Source organism: Drosophila tropicalis, unplaced genomic scaffold (assembly GCF_018151085.1).
Source record: "Drosophila tropicalis isolate 14030-0801.00 unplaced genomic scaffold, ASM1815108v1 contig_859, whole genome shotgun sequence".
Lineage (NCBI taxonomy): Eukaryota > Metazoa > Arthropoda > Insecta > Diptera > Drosophilidae > Drosophila > Drosophila tropicalis.
In genome coordinates this window covers 511,895-536,761 of record NW_027173353.1, presented here as the reverse complement: position 1 = coordinate 536,761, position 24,867 = coordinate 511,895, and the positions used below count along the sequence as shown (strand labels likewise).

General features: G+C 37.0%; 1 protein-coding gene across 1 annotated transcript; it reads right to left on the bottom strand.

Annotated features, from left to right (window-relative positions):
* Positions 1-1,184: 1,184 nt before the first annotated feature.
* Positions 1,185-22,894, bottom strand: Map205 (Microtubule-associated protein 205). Its single transcript, XM_068298086.1, has 2 exons — positions 20,740-22,894; positions 1,185-4,306 (listed from the first exon to the last, which is right to left on the bottom strand). The coding sequence occupies exons 1-2, from the start codon at positions 22,408-22,410 to the stop codon at positions 2,417-2,419; spliced, it is 3,561 nt and encodes a 1,186-aa protein (XP_068154187.1). The 5' UTR covers positions 22,411-22,894; the 3' UTR covers positions 1,185-2,416.
* Positions 22,895-24,867: the final 1,973 nt, after the last annotated feature.

The window sequence follows — 24,867 nt, the reverse complement described above, 5'->3', positions numbered from 1 at the left end:
CATGAAGGAGGTTGATTTGCTTTCAATTGGTTTATGGATTGATAGGTTTAGGGTTTTATGCGGTAGTTTGGTAAGGGGTATCCGGGGTCTTTGGTCTACGTCTCACTTTTCAATATATGTAGTTATATATCTATAAATACGTATGTATGTATCTGATGTATGTGTAATAATAATAATAATCATACAAATTTGTAACTTATGGTCTTTTAGCAAATTACTAATAATAAGGCAAATGAAAGTGAAGGGCACTGGGGCGTAGGAATTAGGCAAAAAACTAACCATAAAGCAAATGAATAATTAACTTATTACATATATATATATATATATAGGCTAGATACGTGTATATTTGATTTAAATATACTTATGTATGTAGAGTAAGTAAGGTCAACTTTTCAGCTCTACCAACTTAAATACTAATAAGTTAAATAGAAAATAAGTTCCATTTTTCTTTCCCCCATTCATTTTTTTTTTTGGTTTTCTTTTAGGGGGTTTTTACTTTTACAAAAGCAGGCATTAATTGGTTTCTCAATACAATAAATTCGAATCGTTGATGCTTTGGTAAGTTCTCATCCTCATGGGTAGCACAGTCAAACATACTTCCCCCACCCCGCACCCTTTATTCTTCCGTCCATTCATCCCATTTTCATTCATTTATCCAAACTGCAATCCACAATCATTTTAAAATAAAAAATATATATATAACTGAAAAACAAAACTTGAAAGAAAAATAAAACAAATCATAATGGTTATTTTTTTTAATGTGGTTTTTTATAGACGTTTTTTTTGTTGTTTTTGTTGCTGTTGTTTGTTTTCGTTTTTGTTTCCGTTGTTGAATTTGAATATATAGTAAGTATTTTATATATATATAAAGTTTAAAACATAGAGTATATAAGGGATCGGTGCTGGAGTTACATTAAATGTTCTTTTACTGTCCATAAATGTTTTGTGATAACAAATTAAAATATAATAATACAAGATTTCAAAAATAATATGATTAGCAAATTAATTGGGAAAATAGAAAAAATCAATTCAAACACAAAACAAAAATGTGAAATTAAAACAAAAACATTAAACATTTTAATTGAGAGATTTTTTTGTTTGTTTTTTTTTTTTTCATAATTGTTCATCTTCATTTTTTAAACATACATAATACACTGGGTAAAATTTTTTGTTGTTGTTCATGCTTTTCGTGTGTGTGTGTGTGTGGTGTTTTTTTTTTTTAAGTAAATTGGAGGAACGTATTTATCCATGTGCACCCAAGAGTTGACAGTAAAAAACACATAAATTCTACATAACTATATAATTTTTTTTTGATCATCTTTATCATACTTGTTTATAATTTTTTTTGTGTAGTTTTATTTTTTTTTTTTACTGCTTACGCACAGGGGGTATTTTTTTTAAACTTTTATTTTGTTATTATTATTTTTTTTTTTGCTGTTCAAAGGCTAAACTATATGCCAGCTGCGCTAGTTTTCATTTTATATAATTTTTTTGTTCTTGTTTTTTTTTTTTTGGATTAGAATTTTGTGTTTTTTTTTTGTTTTTGATTTTAAATGTTACATTTTTCGATTTTTTAACTACTACATTTCATTGTATACTTGGATTTTGTTTTTGTATTCTCTTTCAGCATAAAAGTTTTAATAAAATAAAGAGGGAGGAAACAAGTGACAATAATGAGCAAAATAAATGATTACAGAGCTTGAGGAACAATTCTTATCAGGGCTGCAAAAAGCACTGCTCGGGAAAATTGGGGTTCAGTCTTAAGTAGTCGTTTGTCTGTAATTGATTTTTTAATGAATTTTAAAATAGATTTCTTGTGTTTTTTTTTTTTTACGGGGGGATGGTACTGAACCGCAGTCTTTTTGCATCTCCCAAAAGTATATTTTTTATTGGGGATAGGGGAAAGGAATGAAAGACGAGAAGAGACACTTAAATAAATTAGTGAAAAAGAGCACACAAACATTTGTTTAAAATTAATTAAAAATCAAAAGACTTCTCAAATAGGACAATAGCACAAATTGATTGGATTGGTTACACACTTCTCTCGCTCTGAACTGAACAAATAATTGTGTTTTGTTTTTCTTTCTTCTTCTTAATTGATAACATACAAAAAATATCTCGAAATGTCGTATAAAGATCGTGGTCGTGCTTGGAATCGGTAGACTACTCCCGATTGCCGCTGAGGCTCTTACAAAACAAAATTCACAAAAAATGTATTGGTTCGATTTTTCCTTTCTGTTTACTTTTGCATAATATGTTTTATAATATTAGTAAAGTATTTCTTGGTTGTTTTTTTTTAGTTCTTAGTTGATTTCTTTTTGCTTCATTTATTCGTTTTTGCATTCCATCTTAGTTTTTCCCCCCATCGAACCCCTTTTGACATTAGATGCGGGGTCGAAGTTGTACCAGGTTCGATTTAGAAATCCAACAATGCAACATCAGCTGCGACAACTGGTGCTGAGTCCTGAGGCTGATGCAGGTCCTCGGCATCGTCATGCAGAATGCCATTACCATTGCCGTTGCCATTGTGAGTTGCTTCCGATTCGACTGCTTCTTGAACCTGCTGCTCCTGGTGCTTGGCCACGCCATTTGTGGCCTTGATGGGGGTGGCGGCAGCTCCTTTGGCCTTTAATCCTGTTGGGGATGTTTTAGTAGGTGCGGATTCTTTGGCTTTCGGTTTCTGCGGCGAGTTGTTGGCACTGCCAAGTGGCTTTAGTGGCGATGAACGGGTTGTGGTCTTCAATGGTGACGATTTGCGCTGGGCGGCAGCAGTGACGGCTGTGCTTGAAGCAGTGCGTCGCGCAGTGCTGGCTGCAGTTGGTCCAGTTACCGAGTGTGTGAACTTGGGTGCTGGGCGTGCTGTGAAAGTCTTTGTTGTCGTTGTGGTGGTGGTTGTCGTGGTGGAAGTGCTGCTGCCATTGGTTGCTCCTGTTGTTGTGGCTGACCTAACTCGCGTGGTGTGAGTTGCGGTGGCAGTGCCTCCAACAGAGCTTCTGCCAGTGCCATTAGCCAGAGGCTTTGTAGGACTGCGTGCATTAGTTGAAGTAGTTGAGGAGGCCGATGTAGGCGCTGCTGTCTTGCGCAATGTGGAGGACAAGGTGCTCTTTGGCGATGGAACCTTCGGTTTCGGGGCTCCAGCAGCTGCAGAAGTGGCAGCCAATCGTGGCTTCACCTGGGCAGCTGAGGAAGTTGTCGTGGTGGAAGAAATTGGCTTACGTGCCGTAGTTGGAGCACTGCGAGCAGCTGTTGGTGCTGCTGTCTTGCTCACCGGAGCTGTAGCTGGGCGTGCGCTGGAAGCGGCTGTTGTGGTCGTTTTAAGTCCTGGCCTGGCTGCAGCAGTACTGGTTAAAGGTTTGCGTGCAGCAGTTGCCGGTTTAGCAGCAGCTCCCACCGTTGATGCCGGCTTGGCAGCTGCTCCTGATGCCGGTGCAGTTCTTGGGCGTGCTGCTGCTGTCAAAGTCTTTGTTGAAGCTGCAGTTAGTGGCTTTTTGGCAGCAGTTGTTGTTGCTGGTTTCGCTTTGGTGGCAGTAACTCCACTCTTGGCAGGCGCTGCTGCTGGTTTCTTGGCCTCAGTTGGAGAGGTCTTGCCGAGCTTGGGTTTGGCAACAGCAGCAACGGCTGCCACCGCAGCGACAGCACTAGCTGCAGCTACAGCTGCGACAACTGGGGCTTCAGTTGCAGCGGCAGCTAACTCAACAGTTGGCTCAGCAGCAACAACTGGTTCATCCTTAATGGGTTCGCTGCTAATAAGGGGCTCTGCCAAAGGTTCGGGCTCTGCCACTTTAGGTGGCTCCTGCTCAGCAATTAAAGACTGAGTCACAGCAACGATAGGCTCCTCTGGAACTGGCTCTGGTATTGGCTCTGGTTCCTGAACAGCAGCAGGCGCTTCAATGTGCAGAAGTTCCTTCTCAGGCTCCGGTTCCAGCTCTTGCTCCACCTTTGGTGGCTCTAGCTGGTCGTATGTTTCGAAGTGCGACACCTTCTCCTCCTCCTGCTCCACATGAACTGGTGGCTCTGGTGTAATATGGGATTCAACGCCATTGGTAAAGTGATGACTCTCCTCGATCAGCTCTTCTTGCAATTCCAGTGGCTTGTAGTTGACTTCTACGTCCTGAAGTTGGCAAATTGGCGATTCCTTCAAGTGACTGTCAAAAGCTCCAATAGAGGGTTGCGACTCCGGCTCAGGAGTAAATTTATTCACAATCTCCTTCTCCAAAGAAGCAGCAAATGGATTGCTTTCCAGAGTTGAGCTTAAATTATCCACAAAGTCGGCGGCTGCATTGCTTAAGGCAGTATACTCCTCCACCTGCAAATAAATAGATGTAGAAAAAAAGAAGTGGGTGAGTGAAAATGACAGCTCTATGAATAGAAGACAATGGCGTTTGAGTTGACTTGCAGAGATGATGCGCAATCCAATCCAATTTTCTTCTCTTTTCACACCGACTTCAACAAAAAATGTTAATGCCCTGCACACAAGAAGATGACTAACAACAATGGGCCAAAAACAAAATCATCATCATCATCGTCATCCTCTTCACCCTTCACCCTCGGTCGGCATCGCGCGCGGCTGTTAAATCGATAAAAATATGAAAAACTAAGAAAATTTGGTTTTTGGGGTCTGTCTACTTTGTCTGTACTCCCTCCTCCTTTATCACCTCCCCCGCTTCTTTACCTTCCTGGATGATGGGTGTCTTTGCAATTGTGCGTTAAGAATATGTTACTTATGGTATTATTGCTAGCTGTCTCATAAAAATAGCTGGATGCAATGCACAGCAAACACAACAAACTTGCCACGGTTTGGGGCAAGCAGCCAACGAAAATAAATCACCAGTCCAGGCGGCGGCATCGGCAGTAAACCGACAAAAATTTCCAGCTAAATAAATAAGAGGGGGAAAGTGTACATATGTATGTATACATATATATCTGCACAGAGATGCATACATACAAGCATACATATATAGATTCTTGTACTTATAAGTGAATGATTTTTGGACAGCTCCGCGACAACATGTGGACAATTTAACACTTTGCAATGAGAAAAGACTTAATTTAAGACCAAGGCTTTTTCTACATGAATCCAAATAGGGGAAAATTTTAAAAAAGTCAAAAATTGGATGAGTTTTTCATTTTTAATGAAACTGGAACTTTAAACCAAATCAATTTATGGGATTGTTAATTCATTTCTACGAGCCTGAAACCCTAGAAGCTAGAGATCTATTGGGGCTTAAATATTTATAATAATAACAATTCGTTTAAACAGTTAATACTCTGCTTTAAAATTATTTCTCCCCTTTCTGTATTATAGAAATTAGCACATTGATTAATAATTGATTTAGTTTGATTAATAAGAATTCATTCATTCAAAGTGACTCGTCTAAACTAATTAAAGGACTTTGCTTAAAATATGTTAAAATATTCTCAAAAATTGTTAAGACAATTTAAATATTTATGGAAACTTAAGATATCTTTAATTAAAATCCTCGAAGAAGTGCAAGGAAAAAGGACTTTGTTATCATTATTCAAAAAAAGTTTATTAAAATTGTCTAACTGCAGATTACTCCAATATTTGGTTGCCCATTTGATGGGACGAACAGTTAATTCCACTTTACCAAGATGACTCAACCTGTCCGATTCTTGATTTGATGTTAACCTTTAAGGCCTAAATCGGTTTGTATAAATATATAAGTAGTGGAATGAGGTTTTTTTGGTGAGTCAATTTACCCCAGTTCCATTAGTTTTCTCTTTTTCCGAATTGCATCCCCTTTTCGTGACACCCAAATGCAGGGAGAGTCGTCGTCTACCACCCTTTTCAGCTGGCTCATTCTGTTTTCATTCTTCTGTCTGCATATTTGGCGAGGGTTGGACAACACGCTTGGATACTACTATACACATACATACATATATAGACAACATTACTAATGCATACAAATTATTATAATGACATCAGCACGCCGAAGCTACAGCTCACAATGGCAACGACTTTAACAACTTGTGAAAGTGAGAAAGCAGCAGCAGCACCAGAAGGAGGCGGAGCAGAAGAAGGAGGACAAGTGTATGTAGACACTGGCAGAGACATGGCCGCCATTGGGCTGTAGGTAGGTAAACCAGCAACGATGACATAGCGGCAAAAACGAAGAGAACCCAAAAAGCAGAAGCAGACTATAGGAACACAAGTAAAAATATATAGTCAGAGAGATGTGACAGGAAACGTGTCACTGACTTAGTAGTGTGACTGGGCGCATTAGTTTTGGCTTTGCCACAGAGGCAGAGAGAGGAAAATTCTGTAGCGACAGCGGCGGCGGCATTCACATTTCTTTTCTTTTTTTCCGGCACTTTTCTTCTATCTCTACTACATAGCTAGCACGCAAAAACGAACCGCAGCAGCTCGAAAATGTCATTGACCAGTAAATGCCACCAGGGCAGGCCAGCCAGACCAGCCAGCCGGCCGGCCGGCCATTCAGTTGCCCACTTTTAGCCCACTCGCTCGTTCGCTTAGCAATTGCTTTCTTTTGTGTTTTGACTCAACTTAACTCAACTCGGCTTGGCTTGACTTGGACTGTTGCTCAAGCGTAATGGGGTTAAAAGTGAGCTGAAGCGAATAAGTCCAAAAAACACAAAAAAGAAACAAAAACTTCCGTACATAAAAATGAGTCATAGACCAAGAGATACCCCTCCCTCTAGCAGAACTTTCCATCAAAAAATCCTTCTCTTAATATCTGCTTACATTTCCAAAGACCACTTAATTCAGTTTTTCTGGTGTTTTGACCTTCTCAAAATCCCCTTTTAAAGCCAACTGGTTACAGGGTATTAAATGCCAAAAGCCAAAAAAAAAAACACATCAAAAAGCGTTTGAAACTTTGGCTTAGTCAGCTACTAACTTCTTTAGCTCCTCGATGACTCATGTAGCTTGTTAATCAATCATCGCCATCATCATCACAAATGATGTAATAATGTACATACATAATAATATCTTCTGTACATTCCAAACGATCTGACAATTTCCGTATTTATAGTTCCTTTGTATATCTCTCTAGTCTTACCTTGGGGCTTGCAGTTTTTAGTCGTTTGGCATTTTATCAAGTATCAAAATAATTGATTTTGGCAGGCCCCAAAGCCTTGGCAAGCGCGCACCAAAAACTTTTGCCGGCCGGTGAGATAATTGTTTATTTATTTGGCTTTGCTTTTGCTCACCTTTTGTTGTTGTTTTGCAAAAAGCTTTTGTGCAAATATATCACAAACATTTATTTATACATATACTTTTAGGCCAAATACAAAGTCGTATGATACAGTGAAAACTGTTTAAAACTTTCACATTTTTCTATTTAAACAGAGTAATTAGGAAACAAATTAATGAGACATCTTTACAACGGCAATTGTTCTCATTGTTAATTATGCCAATTGATCGTTTTATAAAGTTAGAGTTTTTAGATTTTAGTTTAAAAATAAAAATGGCTATCTAAATTTAATATTTTAGTCAGAGATCTAATCTTTTTTTTGAAATATATTTGCCCCTGCACATAATTTAAAACCCAAAAAGAAAAGAAATTCTCATCTCAATGAGTTTGGTCAAATCTTGTTAATCATCTCACACATTATTCCATTTCACATTCATACGATCTCTGAGATGTGGTGGGTGTGCGTGTGTATGTATATAAGAAAAAGAGTATGAATGAGTGCCGAAAAGAACAAAACGCAATGATGACATCAACAATTTCTAGCGGCAGCAGCAACAAGCAAGGCCACACCAGGCCAACTCATGTGAATTGTGAATTTGTGTGTTGTTGTTAATGATAATTGTTGGCAAAATGTGCGCAGCAAATATGAAGAAATTGCACGAGCAAAACCGTGCGGTTGACGTCAACTCTCCCTGTCCTCTTCATTTACATTTCTCCCAATCTCTCGCCACATCTCGTTGGAGGTAAATGAGTGCAAAATTTATATATCCTAACCATAGTAGGGGTATATTTATCGTTACATAAAGACAGAGAGATGAAACTTATGACCAGCTGGTGTGGTATGATTCATTGCAAAGATAACCGATTTCTATGAATCGAATGAGCCAAGCTAATCAATTGTACTACTTCTTTAGAAACAATCAACCACTTAAAGAACTTGCATCTATATCTCATGTATCTGATAGTTACAGGCATTTAAATACTTTAATAAGGTGTTATCTAAATAGTAGACCAAAAAGCGTTTGCATAAACCATAGAAATAAAAAACAAGTGGTATACAATTTTTGTTTATCAGTTATATCTAAAAGTTTAAATTCAGTTCAATTCATCCGGTTTTGAATACTGAACACACAAAAATCAAGTTCAGCAGATGGCAAACAATTTGCATTGGGATGTTTTTTTTTTCTTTTTATGGGGCCAGAAAACGACGAGTAGAGTAAAAGTAGAGGAGAAGCTGCCTGATGTCTATAAATTTTCACCAAAAATTTCTACAGAAATGGCATGACAAACGCTAGACAATTTATAGAGTCGCAAATTTAGCTTAATAATATATATAAATAAATAAAAAAAAATCACTTGCTGTTGCTGTTGTTTTAGTTGTTGCCGACTGTCTCTACTCACATGGCTCGTTAGACAAGCAGCAAGCAGAGAGGAGACGCCATTAAGCCTAGACAAAAATGGCAATGCAATGGCAATTGGCAGCCCAACAACCTAACTGTTTTTGGCCATACGCACACACACACACACGCACACAGACACGCAATAACAATAAAATATAGCTAAATGTTCAATAATGCGTGCCGCATTAGATATCCAGCCTAAGGCATTTATGTAAATATATTTATCTAACTATCTGAATGATCTATTCCATTCCCTCATTCTCCCCTCCCACTATGTAGATTTATATTTGACTGACTGACTAAACAGGCATTGGGCGGTGGCGGTGACACATGCACGCACACAGACACACACACATACCCATAGTTGAGGGCAACGACAACTTTCAAATAGAATGCCAAATAAAGCAAGAAAACAAAAAACACCAAAGCCTTTTTCTCTGCATTTTTATTAAATGTGCGTGTACTGAAAATGTGTATTTTCTTTTACCCTCTATGACAAAACTCTCTGCCCCATGGTCTGTCTATGTAATTTCTATTTTTAACCCAAAATAAAAAACACATAAAACTATTTGCAAATAAAGAGCAGCAGCAAATGTTTACACATAAGACGTCTAAGAGATTTGACTTTGACAAATCAGATATTGACAGAGAAAGTATCTATTACTATTAATAAATACCCAACTTATTGTTATCCTAAAACAATGACTTTAGCCTGTCGAAAGCATTAAACCTTTAAAGTGTTTTAACTGAAATCTCGTGTATATAAATGCCAAGTAATTACAAATTCCAAGACGTATCTGTACATTTGTTTGAGTATATCAGTTAACTAATGTCTTGCCACAAATGTTTATGCAAAATGCATAATCTTTCTCTCTTTCTCCCTGTTTAAGTCATTTCTTTCGTTTTGTTTTTGCTGCACTGTTAACTGTGCCGTGGCAATTATAATGAGCAATGGCAGCGCGGCAGCAATGTTACTATGTTGCAACTGTTTGTACGTGTGTGGCAAGCAGCAGCAGCAGCAACAACACGCAACATGTTGCCAAGTTTAATTTTGTAGTTATTGTTGCTTTTGTTTTCTTATTTGGAAGCTAGCTGCAACACTTATAAGCTGCACATCATTAATCTTCTATATAATGATTAATGTTTACATTTTATGCTATTTTTCCACACAATTTTTACTGCCACCCATAACACAGAGGGGTGCGAGGTAAATGGAAGGCAGTTAACTTCTTTTCTGTGTGTTAATTAATTTGTTGCTGTTACCACTTCTTTACGTTATGGCAGCGGAAATGACACATGTCTAGAAAAATGCAATCACACAGCAATTTTCTTTATAAATTCTTTACTTTGACAATCAAAAGTAATTCAGCTTAGTCAGTAAAAGACCAAGACATAAAACTTGTCAATGGACGGACGAATATGTATACCTTGTCTGGGGCGTGGCCAGCAGCAGCCACGGAGCAGTTTCCAAATTCATAATATAATTTGTACAATTAACGACAGTCAGTTGGGACGCCAACTCAACTCATTCAATGACTTATGATGTTGTCATAAATAAAAAGCCACAAGACAACAAAAAAAAAATAATATAAAATAAAAATTAATAAACGTCAATGAAAAAAAGAATAGGGCTGGATTCATTTTGACTTCAACGCACACTATATACCCTTACTAAGAAGAACAAACATTTCTGTAGAGTCATTCTGATCATAATTAGGAGGATACCGAATACACAGAGGGAATTGATCTCTTGGAATGAAAATGAATCAACTGGAATTGTTATTTAGACCCAAATTTAAAATGAGATGTGAAATATTTAAGACATACTTCATGAAGACCTACTCTATGCTGATCTTGAGAAGAAAGAAGCTCAGAAACCTTTCCTATCTAAATAAACCTCAAATTACCTAAGGAACCCGTCTAAGATCGGTTTCCATTATGCTAAAGTCTATAAAAACAGATTTTCTTGAAAATATTAAGTCTGTTAACTAATTATCATTGGTTTTCAGCTCAGATAACTCTATTTTATGATGTGGTTCAACTTATCTAGAGAAAAAAGAAATGGAAGCCGGCTTTTACCAACCGAAGCTAATAATTAGGTAAATTGCAAGATACTAAACTTACTCTTTTATTTTCTCCTTCCCCTAAAAAACGTATATACCCGTTATCTAGTGAGGGTAGTGGATAAAAAGAACTAGAGACAGCGCAAATTATTGTGTAGGAAAACCGGCAACAAGCAACCAACTCGGCCCTGGCAACATTTTCGCAAGTCAGGCCAAAATGAAGGAAAAAAAAAAAAAAAAAAAGAGAAGAAAATGAAATAAACCAGAGTAGAGCAAATTTTGCGAAACCAAGTTACCAGATGATGACTATGATGATGATCATGATAATGCTGATGATGATGAAGTGCAGCCGTCTGGGGCAACGTGGCAAGCGAAAAAAAAAAAACAAAAAGAATAGAAAGTTAATTATGACTTTTTTCCCCCCTCTATCTTCCCTCTGGTTTCTTTTTCTCTACTTTGCTACTTTTTTTTTGTTGGTTTTTTTGTTTTGCACTCTTGAGAGTTCCCAAAGTTCCAAAAGAAAAGCCCAACGCGACGACGACGCGACTATGGAGAGATGGATGGATGATGAAGAAACGAATGAGCGAACAAGCAAACTAACTCAGCAGCCGACAGCCCCACCAAGATGTTCTCTCCTTCCTACAACTCCAATGGATTTTGTGGTTGGGTTGATGGCATTTTGTTGTATGCAAAAATATATTTGTATATTGTGTGTGTGTGTGTGTGTGGCTACTGGAGCAGGGGGAAAAACATTTTGTGAAAGGCTTGTCCAAAATAAATATGAGAAAATACACATTTTTCCCTTTCTTCTCTGTGTGTGTGAGTCTTTGTAATTTGTTTAGGAAACCGCAAAGAAGACAGAAAAAAGATTAAATTTGGTTGTGAAAAAAAAATTATTAGATGAAACTCTTTCTTCTTTTTGGATGTGGGGGAAATTTATGTACGCAGAAAGTTATGAGACTAGACATGTGAAGCAGCAGATAATGATGAAGACGGTGAGAAGAGAGGGGTTAATGCCATTTTTGGAAATTTGAGATGAAATTTAAAATTGCACAGAAAATCATTTTGGCATTATGTACTTTCCACTTGAATGATTTGGTATGAATATGTTAATTGTTCACTTTGAACAAAAAGGTCATTGTCAGAAAAAGGGATTAGGAGTAAGCCGAGGCTGTGAATTGCCAGTCTTTCGGTTTGGTAGAAAATCCTTCTCAAGGGGATATAATCCTACTGAAAGCAGGTGTAAATAGAACTAAATTTATAACATTTAATATCTAATTTTCGGAAATTTAATGACAGATGAATGTTAATACAGGTTCTTCATATCGACAGGCTAATATTTTAAAGAAGTGTAAGAATTTTATAAACTTACTTACAGAATCATAAAGCCGGTCTACATATAACCAAGAAATACGATTGAAGGAGTTCAAAATGGGAACAAGCCCAGTCCTCCTTTTTTTCTTTCTCCCTATACAGTAGGTAAATTGCAAAAATTTATCTTTTTGCTCTGGATTGAAATTCATTTTCCTGCACAATAAAATACCATAACCAATTCTCTTTGTTTCGTATCTATAAACTAGAGTGGTTTTTATGATTACCAATTAATTTAGCCCAGATAAATCGATTCAGTTTGATTGCCCCCCCACCCACGTAAACTCTTTTCCACCCTCAGGCAGTGCAAATAATTTACCCTTCCACATTTTTTTTTTGTGGCTTTTGCTATCATCATAGCCAAAGGGGCAAATGTGATAAAGATGCACAGCAATAATCATATAGATCTATTTATATATTTAGAGATATAGAGGTTTTCAGTCAGCCAAAACCATTAGCCACTACAACAACTGCAACAAGAACAACAAAATGATATAAATAATAAATAAAAAACCAAAAAACACAGATAGAATAAAAAATGGGATGAAAATGTGCCGACATGAAACAAACTTAACTGCGCTTTTCGTTTGCCTTGTGAAAGTACTCGAAAGAAGCAATTACAATAAGACAGATCGACACACAGACAGTAGAAGGAAGAAGCATAGTGACTGACTGACTGACCACATGGCGGCGGCTATTGCAGTCCAAGACTCTCAGTTGGTTGGTTAGCTAGTTAGTTAGTTAGATAAATACATTAGAATGGAGCCGCCGCTCGTAGCCATGAAATTGACTGGCTTTGTTGGCCAACAAGCCAATGTTATGGTAGGAAAGCCCAATCAAAACGGTGGAATGTACTCATAATAGCGCAAAACGAACAACAAAAAATGGATATATATATACATATAAGATACGAAAACAGAGAGCCAAAAGAAATTGTTAATAGCACAAATGGTAATAAAACACCTGGCCAAGTTTAGCTCAAGTCGGTTGGCCACACGAACAAAACGAACAACACATTGGGGTTTGGCAGCTCAAGAAGTACAAGAAGAAGAAGACAAACCATTGGCAAAAGCAGCGCCCGTTCCGGCCCCTCAATCATGTGGCCTGTCTGTATCTATATTCTTCTTCTATTCTCCGTAGATACTTCTGCCTTCTACTCTGTATCTTTTTTTTGTTCTTGTACTGCTTTTTTTTCTTATTATTTTATGAGTTTTTTAGCATTGGCCTCGGAAGCATTACCAACAGCAGCGGCAGACAAAGGCAAACCAAGTCAAAGCCTTGTGGTTGTTGCTTGCTAATGGCCGCCAGTCGCCTTTTCTTGACCAATTCTTTTACTCTTTCATTCTTCACACTTGGCCGTCTTTCGCTACACAATAGAATTCCCCATCATGCACTATGCACCGTGCAGAAAGCACTTACTAAAACTATCATCTACGTCTTAACATTCTATTCTAGATCTATATAGATAAATATAATACATGGACACATTGATTCAATGAAAAGCGTCAAAATATTATTGCTTATGCAGTTTCTGATGAAAGTAGTAGGTACCGCTAACTAATTTCAATGTCTTTATTACCTTCTAGAAACAGGAACCGTAGAAACTAGTTTATTAAGGTATTCGCATTAATTTAGATACAATCTATTTTGATTTATTAGGACATTCCCAAGAGATGTGTCCTAAAGTAGGCTAAAACACTGAAGAATATATTAGGATTCATAAATGGAACATTTGTTTTAATGTTAATTATTATGATATTTATGTATAAATAGTACATTGAAGACAAACTTTATTCCTCTTAGCGATTAAATAAAAGATTCAGAATCATTTCTATACATGGAATGCAACTTCTAAAGTTGAAGGAACCATATTCTGTAGTATTTATTCATTCCATTCATCGTCCATCCTTTCAAATGGATAACAGAAAATAATTTAAATACCTATTCTTTTCCAAGGATTCAAGATCACTTCTGATCAGTCTATAATCAAACTTAAGTGGTTTACATATTTATGCCGATTATTTAAAATAAGAAAGTTGATTTTTCTCATTCCTTAAAAGCTATAGCAGAATTTATGACTTTACCTCTCCCTTTGCTTACTAAAAGTCCTGATCTGTCTCAACCCATTCACTTTGAAACATTTGTTATTAAATTTGATGTATACTTTTTGCCCATTTGCCTGTTTTATGATTAATTAAAGCCAAATTGACCTGCAGGTTCAGGCTAGGAACTTGCAAACCGGTTAAACATTTTCATCATTCTAGGAATTCTCTTCTTTTTTATTTTATTACAAGAGACGACGACGGCCCAGACGACGATTTGGACTTAGACAGGGCTGGGGCTGTGGCAAAAACATGACGTTTATTTTTATTTATGGCAAAATGGTTTTCAATCTAACTGGCAACTTGTGTGGCCGATTGTTTTTTCTTTTGATTTGTTTATAACCTAATATAAGTAAGTACACGCAACGGTAACTAAAAATAGTTGTTGTTCCATTCAATTATTGTGTCATAATAATGTTAATAATAGTTGAATCGTGTTATCGTGGAATGTTTGGATTTCACTATGATTAATTGAAAAATAAGAAATTCGATAAGAGTAACAACAAGTGCAGTAAAAAACTGAAGGCAAATATTTAATTGGGTGAGTTAGGAAGGGGGAGTGAGAGACGATGGATTCAAATTTCCAACAAGCTCGGAAAGTATGCACAATTTATTTCTTATCAAATAGAAAAGTGGGCATAAATTAAGTCACACAAAACATCTCCTAAGAGTAACAAAAGCGATCCTTCTAAAAAAAAAGAGTTTATATTGAGAAAAAAAGGAATCATCAGGAAGTGTGAAATACCCATTAAGAGTTTTAATGTTGTGGGGGACTATAAAATTATTCTACACCGTTTGTTGTTTCGCCATTAATTTTTTCCGCTTTTCTAGCTAATTTTCGGTGAAAAAACAAAACAGAAAAAAAATGTAGTTCCATTTTACATATGTATAAACTGGTTTTCTTAGATGATCTTTAGAGGCCTCCACACTCCTTTCGCTCGTTATTCTTGCTCCATTTGGGCATATGAAGTATGAGTGCACACATTTGTTGTTATACATTCATTAATTCTCTATTAAAATGTCTCATAAATTTTCCGAACGCGACTAAAACCATGGTTTAAAAACAAGTTAATGGGGCGTTTGTAGTAGTTAGGCTAGGATGGATGAGATCGTTTCTCGATGAATATGTAATGAGACTTCAAATGACTTTCAATTAACGCAAGACTCTATTGAAGCATCAGCAAAATACAGGGGCATAATAGCGTATCCTAGAAACGATTAAAGCCTATTTTTAAAGAAGAAAAAGTAGACATCCCTCCATCCTCCTCCTCAGAATGCAACCGATCAATCGCTGCAGGGGCCAAAAACATGCAAAAATAAAAATGTAGAAAAACACGACAACGACGACATTTTGTCTCAAGAACATTCTCTTTTTCTTTCTCTCCCTCTTTCTCGGTCTTTCGGTTATTCTTGTAGTTTTGCAAAAAGCTATTGAACTTGGCACTTGGCAGCTAGTTTTTTTCCTATTTTTTTTGCTTCTTTTAGTTGCATTTCAAAAATATATTTCCATATACACTTGGAACAAAGTGCAAATTTTTACAAAAAGTTTTTTTTTTTCTTATTATTCTTTTTGTTAACTTATTTAAGTGAAACGAATCATGTTTGGTGTAAAAATCAATTATATTTAAAACCCGTTTTACGTTGTGGTTTTAATTATGTTTACCCTTAAAGATCGTATCAAATCAAAGAAGAGAAATTCTATTAAATTCTAAATGTTTTAAAAATCAAAAAACTGATTTCAAAGGATGGTCTTTTAATAAGTCCATATTAGTGATCTTAACTATATGTTGCTTTTTCGAGTGTATTTGAGCAAGCAGGAAGCCCAAGTGAATTCTATCTTAAAATAAAATGAAATACACAAGAAGTAAATATAACCAAAGATGCCAAATGAAAGTGCAAGGCGCTCATAAGTGTCGCCTACGAGAAAGAGAGAAAGATCAACAACTGCAAATAAAAATGTAAATTTAGATAACGCACACAGAGAGAAGAGATACGGAACCAAGGGACATACAGACAGACAAATGGACAAAGAGGCCGCATGAGATATCTTTTTTGCTTATGGTATAACCGCAAGATACTATTCTCCGAGTACATGATGCCAATGATGATGCAGTTGCTGCTGCTCGGAGCATTTTCTTTTGAACTGGAAATGTAAAATGCTGCAATTAATCGTCAAGTCGTCTGCCTTGGTCGTCATCAGCTTCATCATCATCAGCATCATTATTGTCGTCGTCGTCGTCGTTGTTGTCCGGGTCGCCGTCAAGTGCTTCTCCTGCCTTTTTGGCAATCAACTCTCTGTGTGTGCTGCTTCTACCAACTGAAGCAAGCTTCCTTCTACCCACACAGACACACACACAGAGAGAGAGAACTGAACAATTCATATTGCAGTAAGAAAGATTTCCTTTGCTGTCTTGTAATTGTTCTGCTTTTGGCTTTTTAGGGCCAACAGCAGCAGCAGCCGTTTCAGACCTCTCCTTCTCTCTCCCACTCTAAACAAGTTTTTTTTCGCACATTTTTAGGTTGATTTTTTTCTCTTTTTGGGGCGTCAGTTACAATTCACCTTTTGGTTTTTTTTAGGTGGGCAGCCTATCTCTAAGCGCACTTGTATCTTATGTGGGCAGACAAGAAGGTTGGGTCCCGGTATAGAAGGCGTAGGATTTGCGACGCCAGCAACAAAATCAGACCACCCGTTGCCATGTTGCCCAATTGCATTATAGACAAATATACCTATTCATGTATATATACATACATATATGTTTTTTAAAAATATAAAGTGGCGCTTTGACTTAAGCTTATATGTGTCTATCTCTCTCTCTCTCTGTGTGTGTGTGTGAACTAAATTGCGAAAATAAAAAACACAAGTGTAGAAGCGCAAGCAACTAATTTTAATTGAGTTAATAATCTTAATGGATTTTTTTCAGACTTAATTATAGCTTGCAGCAAGAAGAGCAACATGGCAACAATTGCCTTCCTTTTCTTTTTTTGTTTTTGCTATTAAAGTTGCGTTTTAACGGCATGCTAAGAGCACGTGCTGAAAACTAATACTAAAAAAAATAAACAGTCTATGAGCAAAGTCTAATAGCCATTAACAGCGCCATAACACAGGATTGGGCTAAAGAAATTTAAATTCCTAGACGAAATGTTTTCAATGAGTCGGAGTCTTGTTATTAGTACATCCAGACCCGTTTTGAAAACCTATAAATGCTTAAATTATTGAGAAATATTTTGTACAAATTTTAAATTCCATTTGGCCTTTATACTAACTAAACTTGTTAAGATTAAAAACCCATTTGTAACGAGTATGATGAAGAAGCTTTACCTCAATATAGACGAGCAGATACCTTTAAATAATATGGGGGACCCCCTATTATTTAAAGGTATCTGCTCGTCTATATTCAAATTTTAAGTTTTTGAATCCAACTAATAAGAGTTTTGAGGGTTTTAATTCATTTACACATCATTTAAGTGAGCTTCCCCTTTTTCAAAATTGTAGTTATTTATACGATTGTCGGGGTTGGCTGTTTATGACTAGTTCTTGCTGTTGATTCTTCAAGATCAAGTGCTTATTAGTTAGTACATAACAGATTTCTTGTAGTTTTTTTAAAGTTTCCAACTAATTATAATTTTAGTTTCTTTTTCTTTTTTGTTGGGTTAATTTGCTCCTTTATGAAATCGCAACAGGGTATCAACATTTCACCATAAATTTAACTAGCCTTTCTTGCATAATTTATGGACATATAAAAAAAACTACATCTACATAGATTTTTATTATTATATGTATGCTTGTATATATTTTTTGGGGTCGTTTAGTCAATTGAAGCATTATTATTGTTTTTTATAATAACCATACAGCAGACTGAAACTTGTCAAATGTAAAGTCAGCCCATTGCAAATTTATGTAAATTGCAACTAAACAAACAAAAAGGGAAAAAAACAACTTTTAATTATATCATAAAAAGTCATCCAAATAGCAACAATAGCAACAAAAAGTCATGTGAACTACTGTGACATGGCGCAAAAATTTCTAAAGCATTCTATAATTTATTATTATTCTTTTTGTTTGTGTGGGAATCGAAACTGTTTATTTCATGGCTGAGTCATCAGCCAGACGCGTGAAATGTTTTACGTTTTAGAAATTTCTAATTTTCTGTTTTGCAAAAAAAGTGCAAGGCGCTTGTTTGGGTCTATAAATACATTCACTTGATAAGATTAACAAGATAGAAATAAAGATTAGAGAGAAACCAAAAGAAGGGGGTAAGTTTGAAGATGGAATTACATATATTTATGTTAATTGACTTAGATGAGCATCATTAACAGTAGCTGTCAATAAATCAATCATTGCCCAACAACAACAAAAACTTAATGACCAAATTAGCCACTTGAAAATTGCTTTTGTTAATATATTGTTGATAAAAAGCAAAGAAGAAGAAACAAAATGCTGGCGGCAATATTTTTATTGTTTACAAGATTGTTTTGGTGGGTGACAAGCTGTCTGATGGGGCCAATTTACACTGCGCGACAACCGATTAGCACACCCTGTTACCTCTCAGAGGAAATATAAATAACCAGTAACTGTAAATCTCTATCATGCTCTTTATATTTTTCTATCATTCTTCTGCATTGTTGTTGTTTGAGTTTTGTATATGGCTGATAAAATAATCAGAAAATTTGTTTCAGACACGAAAGGAAGACGACGACGCCAATAGAATGAAATGGAGTAGCGTGCCACCGGCGATTTTGATAATAAATCATAAATCGCGTAAATCAGAGAAAAAACAGATTTTGGGCTTAAGGAAATAAATTCGTCATGTCAAGTATGTTGAAAGTTCTTGAATCTAGATTTTCTGTTTTTCCTTTGAATGGTCTAAATTTGTTAAGTTTTATAGATAGAGACACACTGCGGACAATGGCAAAGTTATGTATGGGCAAAATTTACTCTAGTTTTGTTTAATTTTTGTACATCCCGTGGACATGGGCGAAAGGGTATATACAGGAAATCCCACAGCCAAATGACAGAAAGAGAGAAGAGTAAAAGAAACAAAAAGGGGAAAAAAACAGAATCACAACATGCAAGCGAAAAACCGTATATGTGACCCAATTAAATGAACCCAAAGCTCTCTATTGTTGTAGTTGTTGTAATTATGAAAGCTTGTGCATATGTGTGTGTGTGTGCATTGGAGCTGGAATTTGCAACGAAGCGAAAAGGTTGGCTCTTGCAGCCGCCAAGTTAACAGTTATGCTCATGCAGATTGCAGACGCCAAAAAGAGAGAAAGGGAGAGAGACGTACGGAACACGGGAGAATGAGCGAGAGATAGTAAGATAAGAAGAGAGTAAGTGGGGAGTGAGAGAGTGCGAGAGAAAGAGAATAAAGTTTCAGCTGTATGGAGTACATACAAAAATATTGCATTGACCAGCACGACCAAGAAAATAAAAACCAAACGAAACGAAATCCAATTGGAACGGAAATTCAAAAGCAACAAAAATTGAAATGGTGGCAAGGGGTCAACAGCACTTAATATAGAAACAAATACAACTAAGCACCCCCTTGGGGTTTATTACCGCCACCCTTAATTATTTAAAAATTGAAATTTAAAGCAAACCCCACCCAAAAAAAAATACAAGAGACATCAGCAGGGCCAAGCCTAAAGCTTTAACACCACCACCAGCCACAGAAGGAACACAGTCACACACACACACACACACACACATCGGGACACAAAGTCTGAAGCACTTACGTGTCCTGTTGAGTGTAAAAATTGAGTGGCAGTCGACCCGAGACCTGAACAACAACAACAACAGTGGGGGGATGAGGGCTATGTATATGGAGGAATGAGACCGAAAACGAGAACGAGGGCGAGGACGTGAACGAGGACAATGACGAGAACTTGGCAACGGAAACTTAATGCAAGTTGAGAGAATGAGAGAGAGAGCGAGCGAGTCGAGAGCAAGTTAACAACATACACGCACACTCACACCCACACCCAAAACGTAGCCAAAATGCAATACAGTAAAGACTCGTTATTAGAGAATAGTTGGCACATCCAAACAATTCCAATCAACGATCAAGTTATTTTTAGAACTTGATTCATAATTTCTAAAATTCATTTTTATAGCTTCTTTCTTTTGTCCAATAGGTCCAATCAGAATATTTTGTGTAAAATTTCATTAAAGCTTTAAAAGGGTACATTTTTTTTTAAATAAAATTTTAAAAGTTCTTGCCATATGCTTAACCTCACCATTAAAAGTTATAAAAGACAACTTAAAAAAAAAGTTTACTCTACGAAAACTTTTTATAAGGATATAAGATGAAAACGAGACAAAAGGCACAGGGACTGGCACATGCACATTGCCAGGAGCCGCTGCTGCTGCATGAGTAGAGAAAGAAAGAGAATGAGAGAGAGAGAGAAACAAAGGAGTGTATACCAACAAATTTAATGATTTCTCTTTAACATAGCCAGGTGAGGGCAAGGAAACTGAACGGAAACGAGACAGGAAAAATTAACACACTCGCATACACACACACACATGCACTCGGGGTTGGAAAGGACGACGACAATGATGACTTGGAATTGTTTTTAATGACTCATGGACACCTCCAAATATTATTTCTCTCTATATCTTACTTACCTGTGGCGGAGCTCCGACTGTGAATTCTAGTGGACCATCATCATTGTGCTCAAGTAAAGCTTGCTCATGGATCAAATTGGTAACGCTGTTCTGATGCTCTTGTTCTTCTAGAGGTTCCTGCTCCTTGGTTTCCTCAACCAGATGTTTCTCTTCAGTGGATGATAGGGGAGATGGTGTTATGTCTACCACAGCGGCCTCTTGTGGCTCTAATTCCAACTTGGTCACTGGAGTGGAGTCTGCTGCTTCTGGACTAAATAATGGAGCACTGGTGTCCAACAAAAGGCTCTGATTCAATTGGTCTGCTGCTGCCAAATTGAAGGGATCCTGATTCTCACTTGAAGTGTGCTCAAGATAGAATGATGCCTGCATAGGATCCTGGGCAGCAAATAATTGATGCTGCTCGTGCTCCTCCTCCTGGAGTTCCTCTGTCGAGGGTGATTGCGAAATGTGTTCCTTTTCCTCGACATGGAGCAACTCCTTTTCAGCAAATTCATCATCCAGCTGAGTGCTGACAGGCAAAGGCTGAACTGAATTGAGAATGTCTTCAATAGCGGATTCATTATTATGTTCAGCATAAAGGGATCGATGCATCACATCCTCTTCAGTTGGTGTAGCTGGTGCATCCAAATCGACACTTGTTTCGGGACCATGATCCAAAATGATATCAGCAGAATCTCCAGCTCCATTCAAAAGTTGTTGCTGCTGGAGCTCTTGCTGCTGCTGCTCTTGTCCAAACACATCATCGGCCTGCTCCAACTCATGTGGCCGCTTGGCTGCCTCATTGTCGAATTCCAATTCATCGGGCACAGCGATAGCATCCATATTAACACGTGTGGAACCCTTGCGTGGACTTTCCGCCACTAGGTCATCCAAATTCACTCCACCGGCTATCAGTTGATGGGGATTAATGTGACTTTCCGGTATGGGTGAGGGGGAAGTGGGCTGGGAGCCAAAGTTTGGCACAAATTCTACCGCATTAGGATTAAGTGCAAGCGGAGATTGATTTGCAGCGGAAAATGGATCATTATTCTCTTTATTATCGAAGCCTTCATCTTGGGGTGCGGGATGATGCTCACTCAGACTGCTGGTAGTGCCACAAGTGGTGGCCACCGAACTGGGTTCATCCTCATCCTCATTATGCTGCTGTTGTTGCTCTTGCTGTTGTTCCAATTGTTGTTGGAACTGCTCTCCAACCAACGGATGGACCAATTCGTTATCCTTTTCCTTTATCTCACCAGTAGATGTGGTCGTTTCGGTATTGGAATTTGTTGAGAAATCATTATCATTATTTTTAATGACCTCAACCTCATCCTCCTCCTCCTCAAAGTCGATGCCACCAGGTGGAGCCGCTGCTCTACCATTGCCCACCACAATTGGATCCAAATTTAAATTCAAACTCAAGTCATGATGAAGTTCATCATCGAGTTGAAGTTGTTGTTGTTGGTGGAGTTGCTGCTGGTGCTTCTCGCTCTGCTGCACTTCTTGTATGTATTTCCATTCATCGTCTTCGTCGTGCTGCTGCTGCTGTTCATCCGATTTTTGAGGAGGCACCACCATCAAGTCACCGGCAACATCGGCCACTTGACCGGCGCCAGCAGCCATTTGCAGACTCTCCGCGAGGCGATTTTGCAGAAAGTTATCAAACTGAGCATTATTATCCTCGTGTTCCATTTTTTTCGCGTTTATCTCTTTGTCTTATTCGCTGTGTAAGGCTTTGGCTCTCTCTCTCTCTTTCTCTCGCTGCTTCTCAGTCAGTCCTTGACTTTTTTGTTTTATTTTTGCAATAAACAAAATGTTTTTCCTTTTTGGGAAAAGAGAAATGAGCCCAGATAAATTTTAAATTTTTTTTATGATTCAGCTCGTGATTCACACGCCACTGCTTTGCGCTTTTTCCTTTTTTTTTTTTTTTTGTTTTTGGTCTTCTTCCTCTCGCTTTTTGCTTTACTGCCTTTTCTTGCAAATTCGCCTCACATATACACACACAGTCACGGAAGAAACACACACGCACAGACCGAGAGGAGTGTTTAGGGAGGAGAGACGAGTCACGAAATTATTATGCTTAATTTTTCTTTTTCGGTTTTATCTGTTTAAATTGTTCGCCTTATTTGCCGAACGATGTGCGCACATACGACCTCCCAACTTTAAAACAAAATTCAAACTGATTTCTAGAGATGGAAAAACATCGATGGCTCCATCGATAAAAGTGCGATAGATCGATGGAAATTTTTCGATGACGACCTATCGAACTTGATTTGTGGAAAATTTATTTTCTCGACACCTCGCCGTAACCTTTTGACTTCGCCGCAATATTTCGACTTCGCCGCAATATTTTGACTTCGCCGTGGTTGGAATCGAGCAAAGGAGTCAAACCCAACCATGCAACATGCAACTCGATCCAACATCCAACAAAAGAGCGCTGTTCATGCAAAAGAGAGTAAAAAGAGAGTAAAAATCGTGAGAAATGGTTGGAATCGAGCAAAGGAGTCAGACTTCGACCACGCTGTCGAGCAAAGGAGTCAGACCCAACCCCGCTGTCGAGCAAAGGAGTCAGACCCAACCCCGCTGTCGAGCAAAGGAGTCAGACCCAACCCCGCTGTCGAGCAAAGGAGTCAGACTCCGACCATAGAGTCGAACGTCGAAGAAAAGAGAACAAGAAGCATGGAACAAAGAGCACGCATAGAGCTGGGAAATCCATCGATGGCTCCATCGATAGTATCGATGGAAATTAAAAAGTGCGATAGATCGATGAATATTAAAAAGTGCGATAGATCGATGGAAATTAAAAAGTGCGATAAGTCGAAGGAAATTTTTCGATTCATATTAATTTCAAAAGTAATTTAACGTACCATTAAGTGTTTTTCTTTTTTAGCACAATAAGTAATATATATATATAAATATATAAGTATAAAGACTTATATAGTTTTAAGTTATCCAGTTGAGACTGAAGATCTTAATGAATTTTGTTTTTGTTTGAAGTTGAAGCTTCTATGCAATCCTCTTCCTTTTCTTTTTTGTTAAGGACTCATAACAAGAAACAGAATTTGTTGCACTTTAAAAAAATTACTTTAGATATTTTTCGATATTTGCTTTTTGAATTGAAAGTTAATATATATTTTTTCTTTATTCTTTTTTTTCGCTGGCTTTATATTAACCGTTAGTTGCTGCCCGCCTGATTGCTGAAAATGTACTGAGACTCCGAATATGGCCCGAGTCTGCTGGCCAGGTTTCCAAAACAGCCAAACAGACGCCAAATGGAATTTATTCCTGGTCTAGAGAAGGAGGAGGCGTCATCAAAGGTCCCGCCTTGACGTTTTTTCCCGTCAAAGGGAAGTATTTTGGATTACAACAATACAATTTGTGGTCCTAAATCTATTTTTTCTTTATTTTCAGTTTTTTTTTCGCATTGTCCCTTTGCTTGTTCGCGAAAAAAAGGATGTATCTGTGTTTAGATTTAAAATTTATTTTTGAATTATGATCTAAATTTAATTTTCTTTTTTTTCAGCTGAACTGAGGTCGGGATCCTGTCCCAAAAGGAAAGACAACAACTGATAGATTGCACAATTGGCTAAGACTTTTGATCGGCAAGCGAAACACCCGTAATGGATACAGTCATATTCAGGCTCTTGGACAAATTTAGTTCTTATAAAGATTAAGAATGTTTGTATTTGTTATGTTTACAATTCAGTCTGAAAGGCATAGTTGTGTATACACATTTCATATTTTAATAATTTGATGTTTTTAATTGTTTCCCTTTTCTTTTTGTTTTTTTCTTTTGTGTTTTGTTTTTTCATTTTTTTGCTTTATGTTTTTGTTCTAGTTTTATGCTTTTGTTTTTGTTTTGTTTTTTTTTTTTCTTTAAATATGCATAGATAATAAATGATTTTAAGATTCATGTTTCTTTAAGTATAATTTCGACCACTTAACGGTATCATATATAATTTAATGCAAGTACGGAAAAGTTGCTGTAAATTTCGTTGCGATAAGTTGGGAATAGATATATATATGTATAATTTAAATTTGCTACCCAAATACAAGTTTTTTTGTTTTGTTTTTAAATTTCACTTTTCATATTTGGTTTAGTGTTTGTTTGTTTTGTATCTTTTCTTTTTTTTTATATATGTATATATA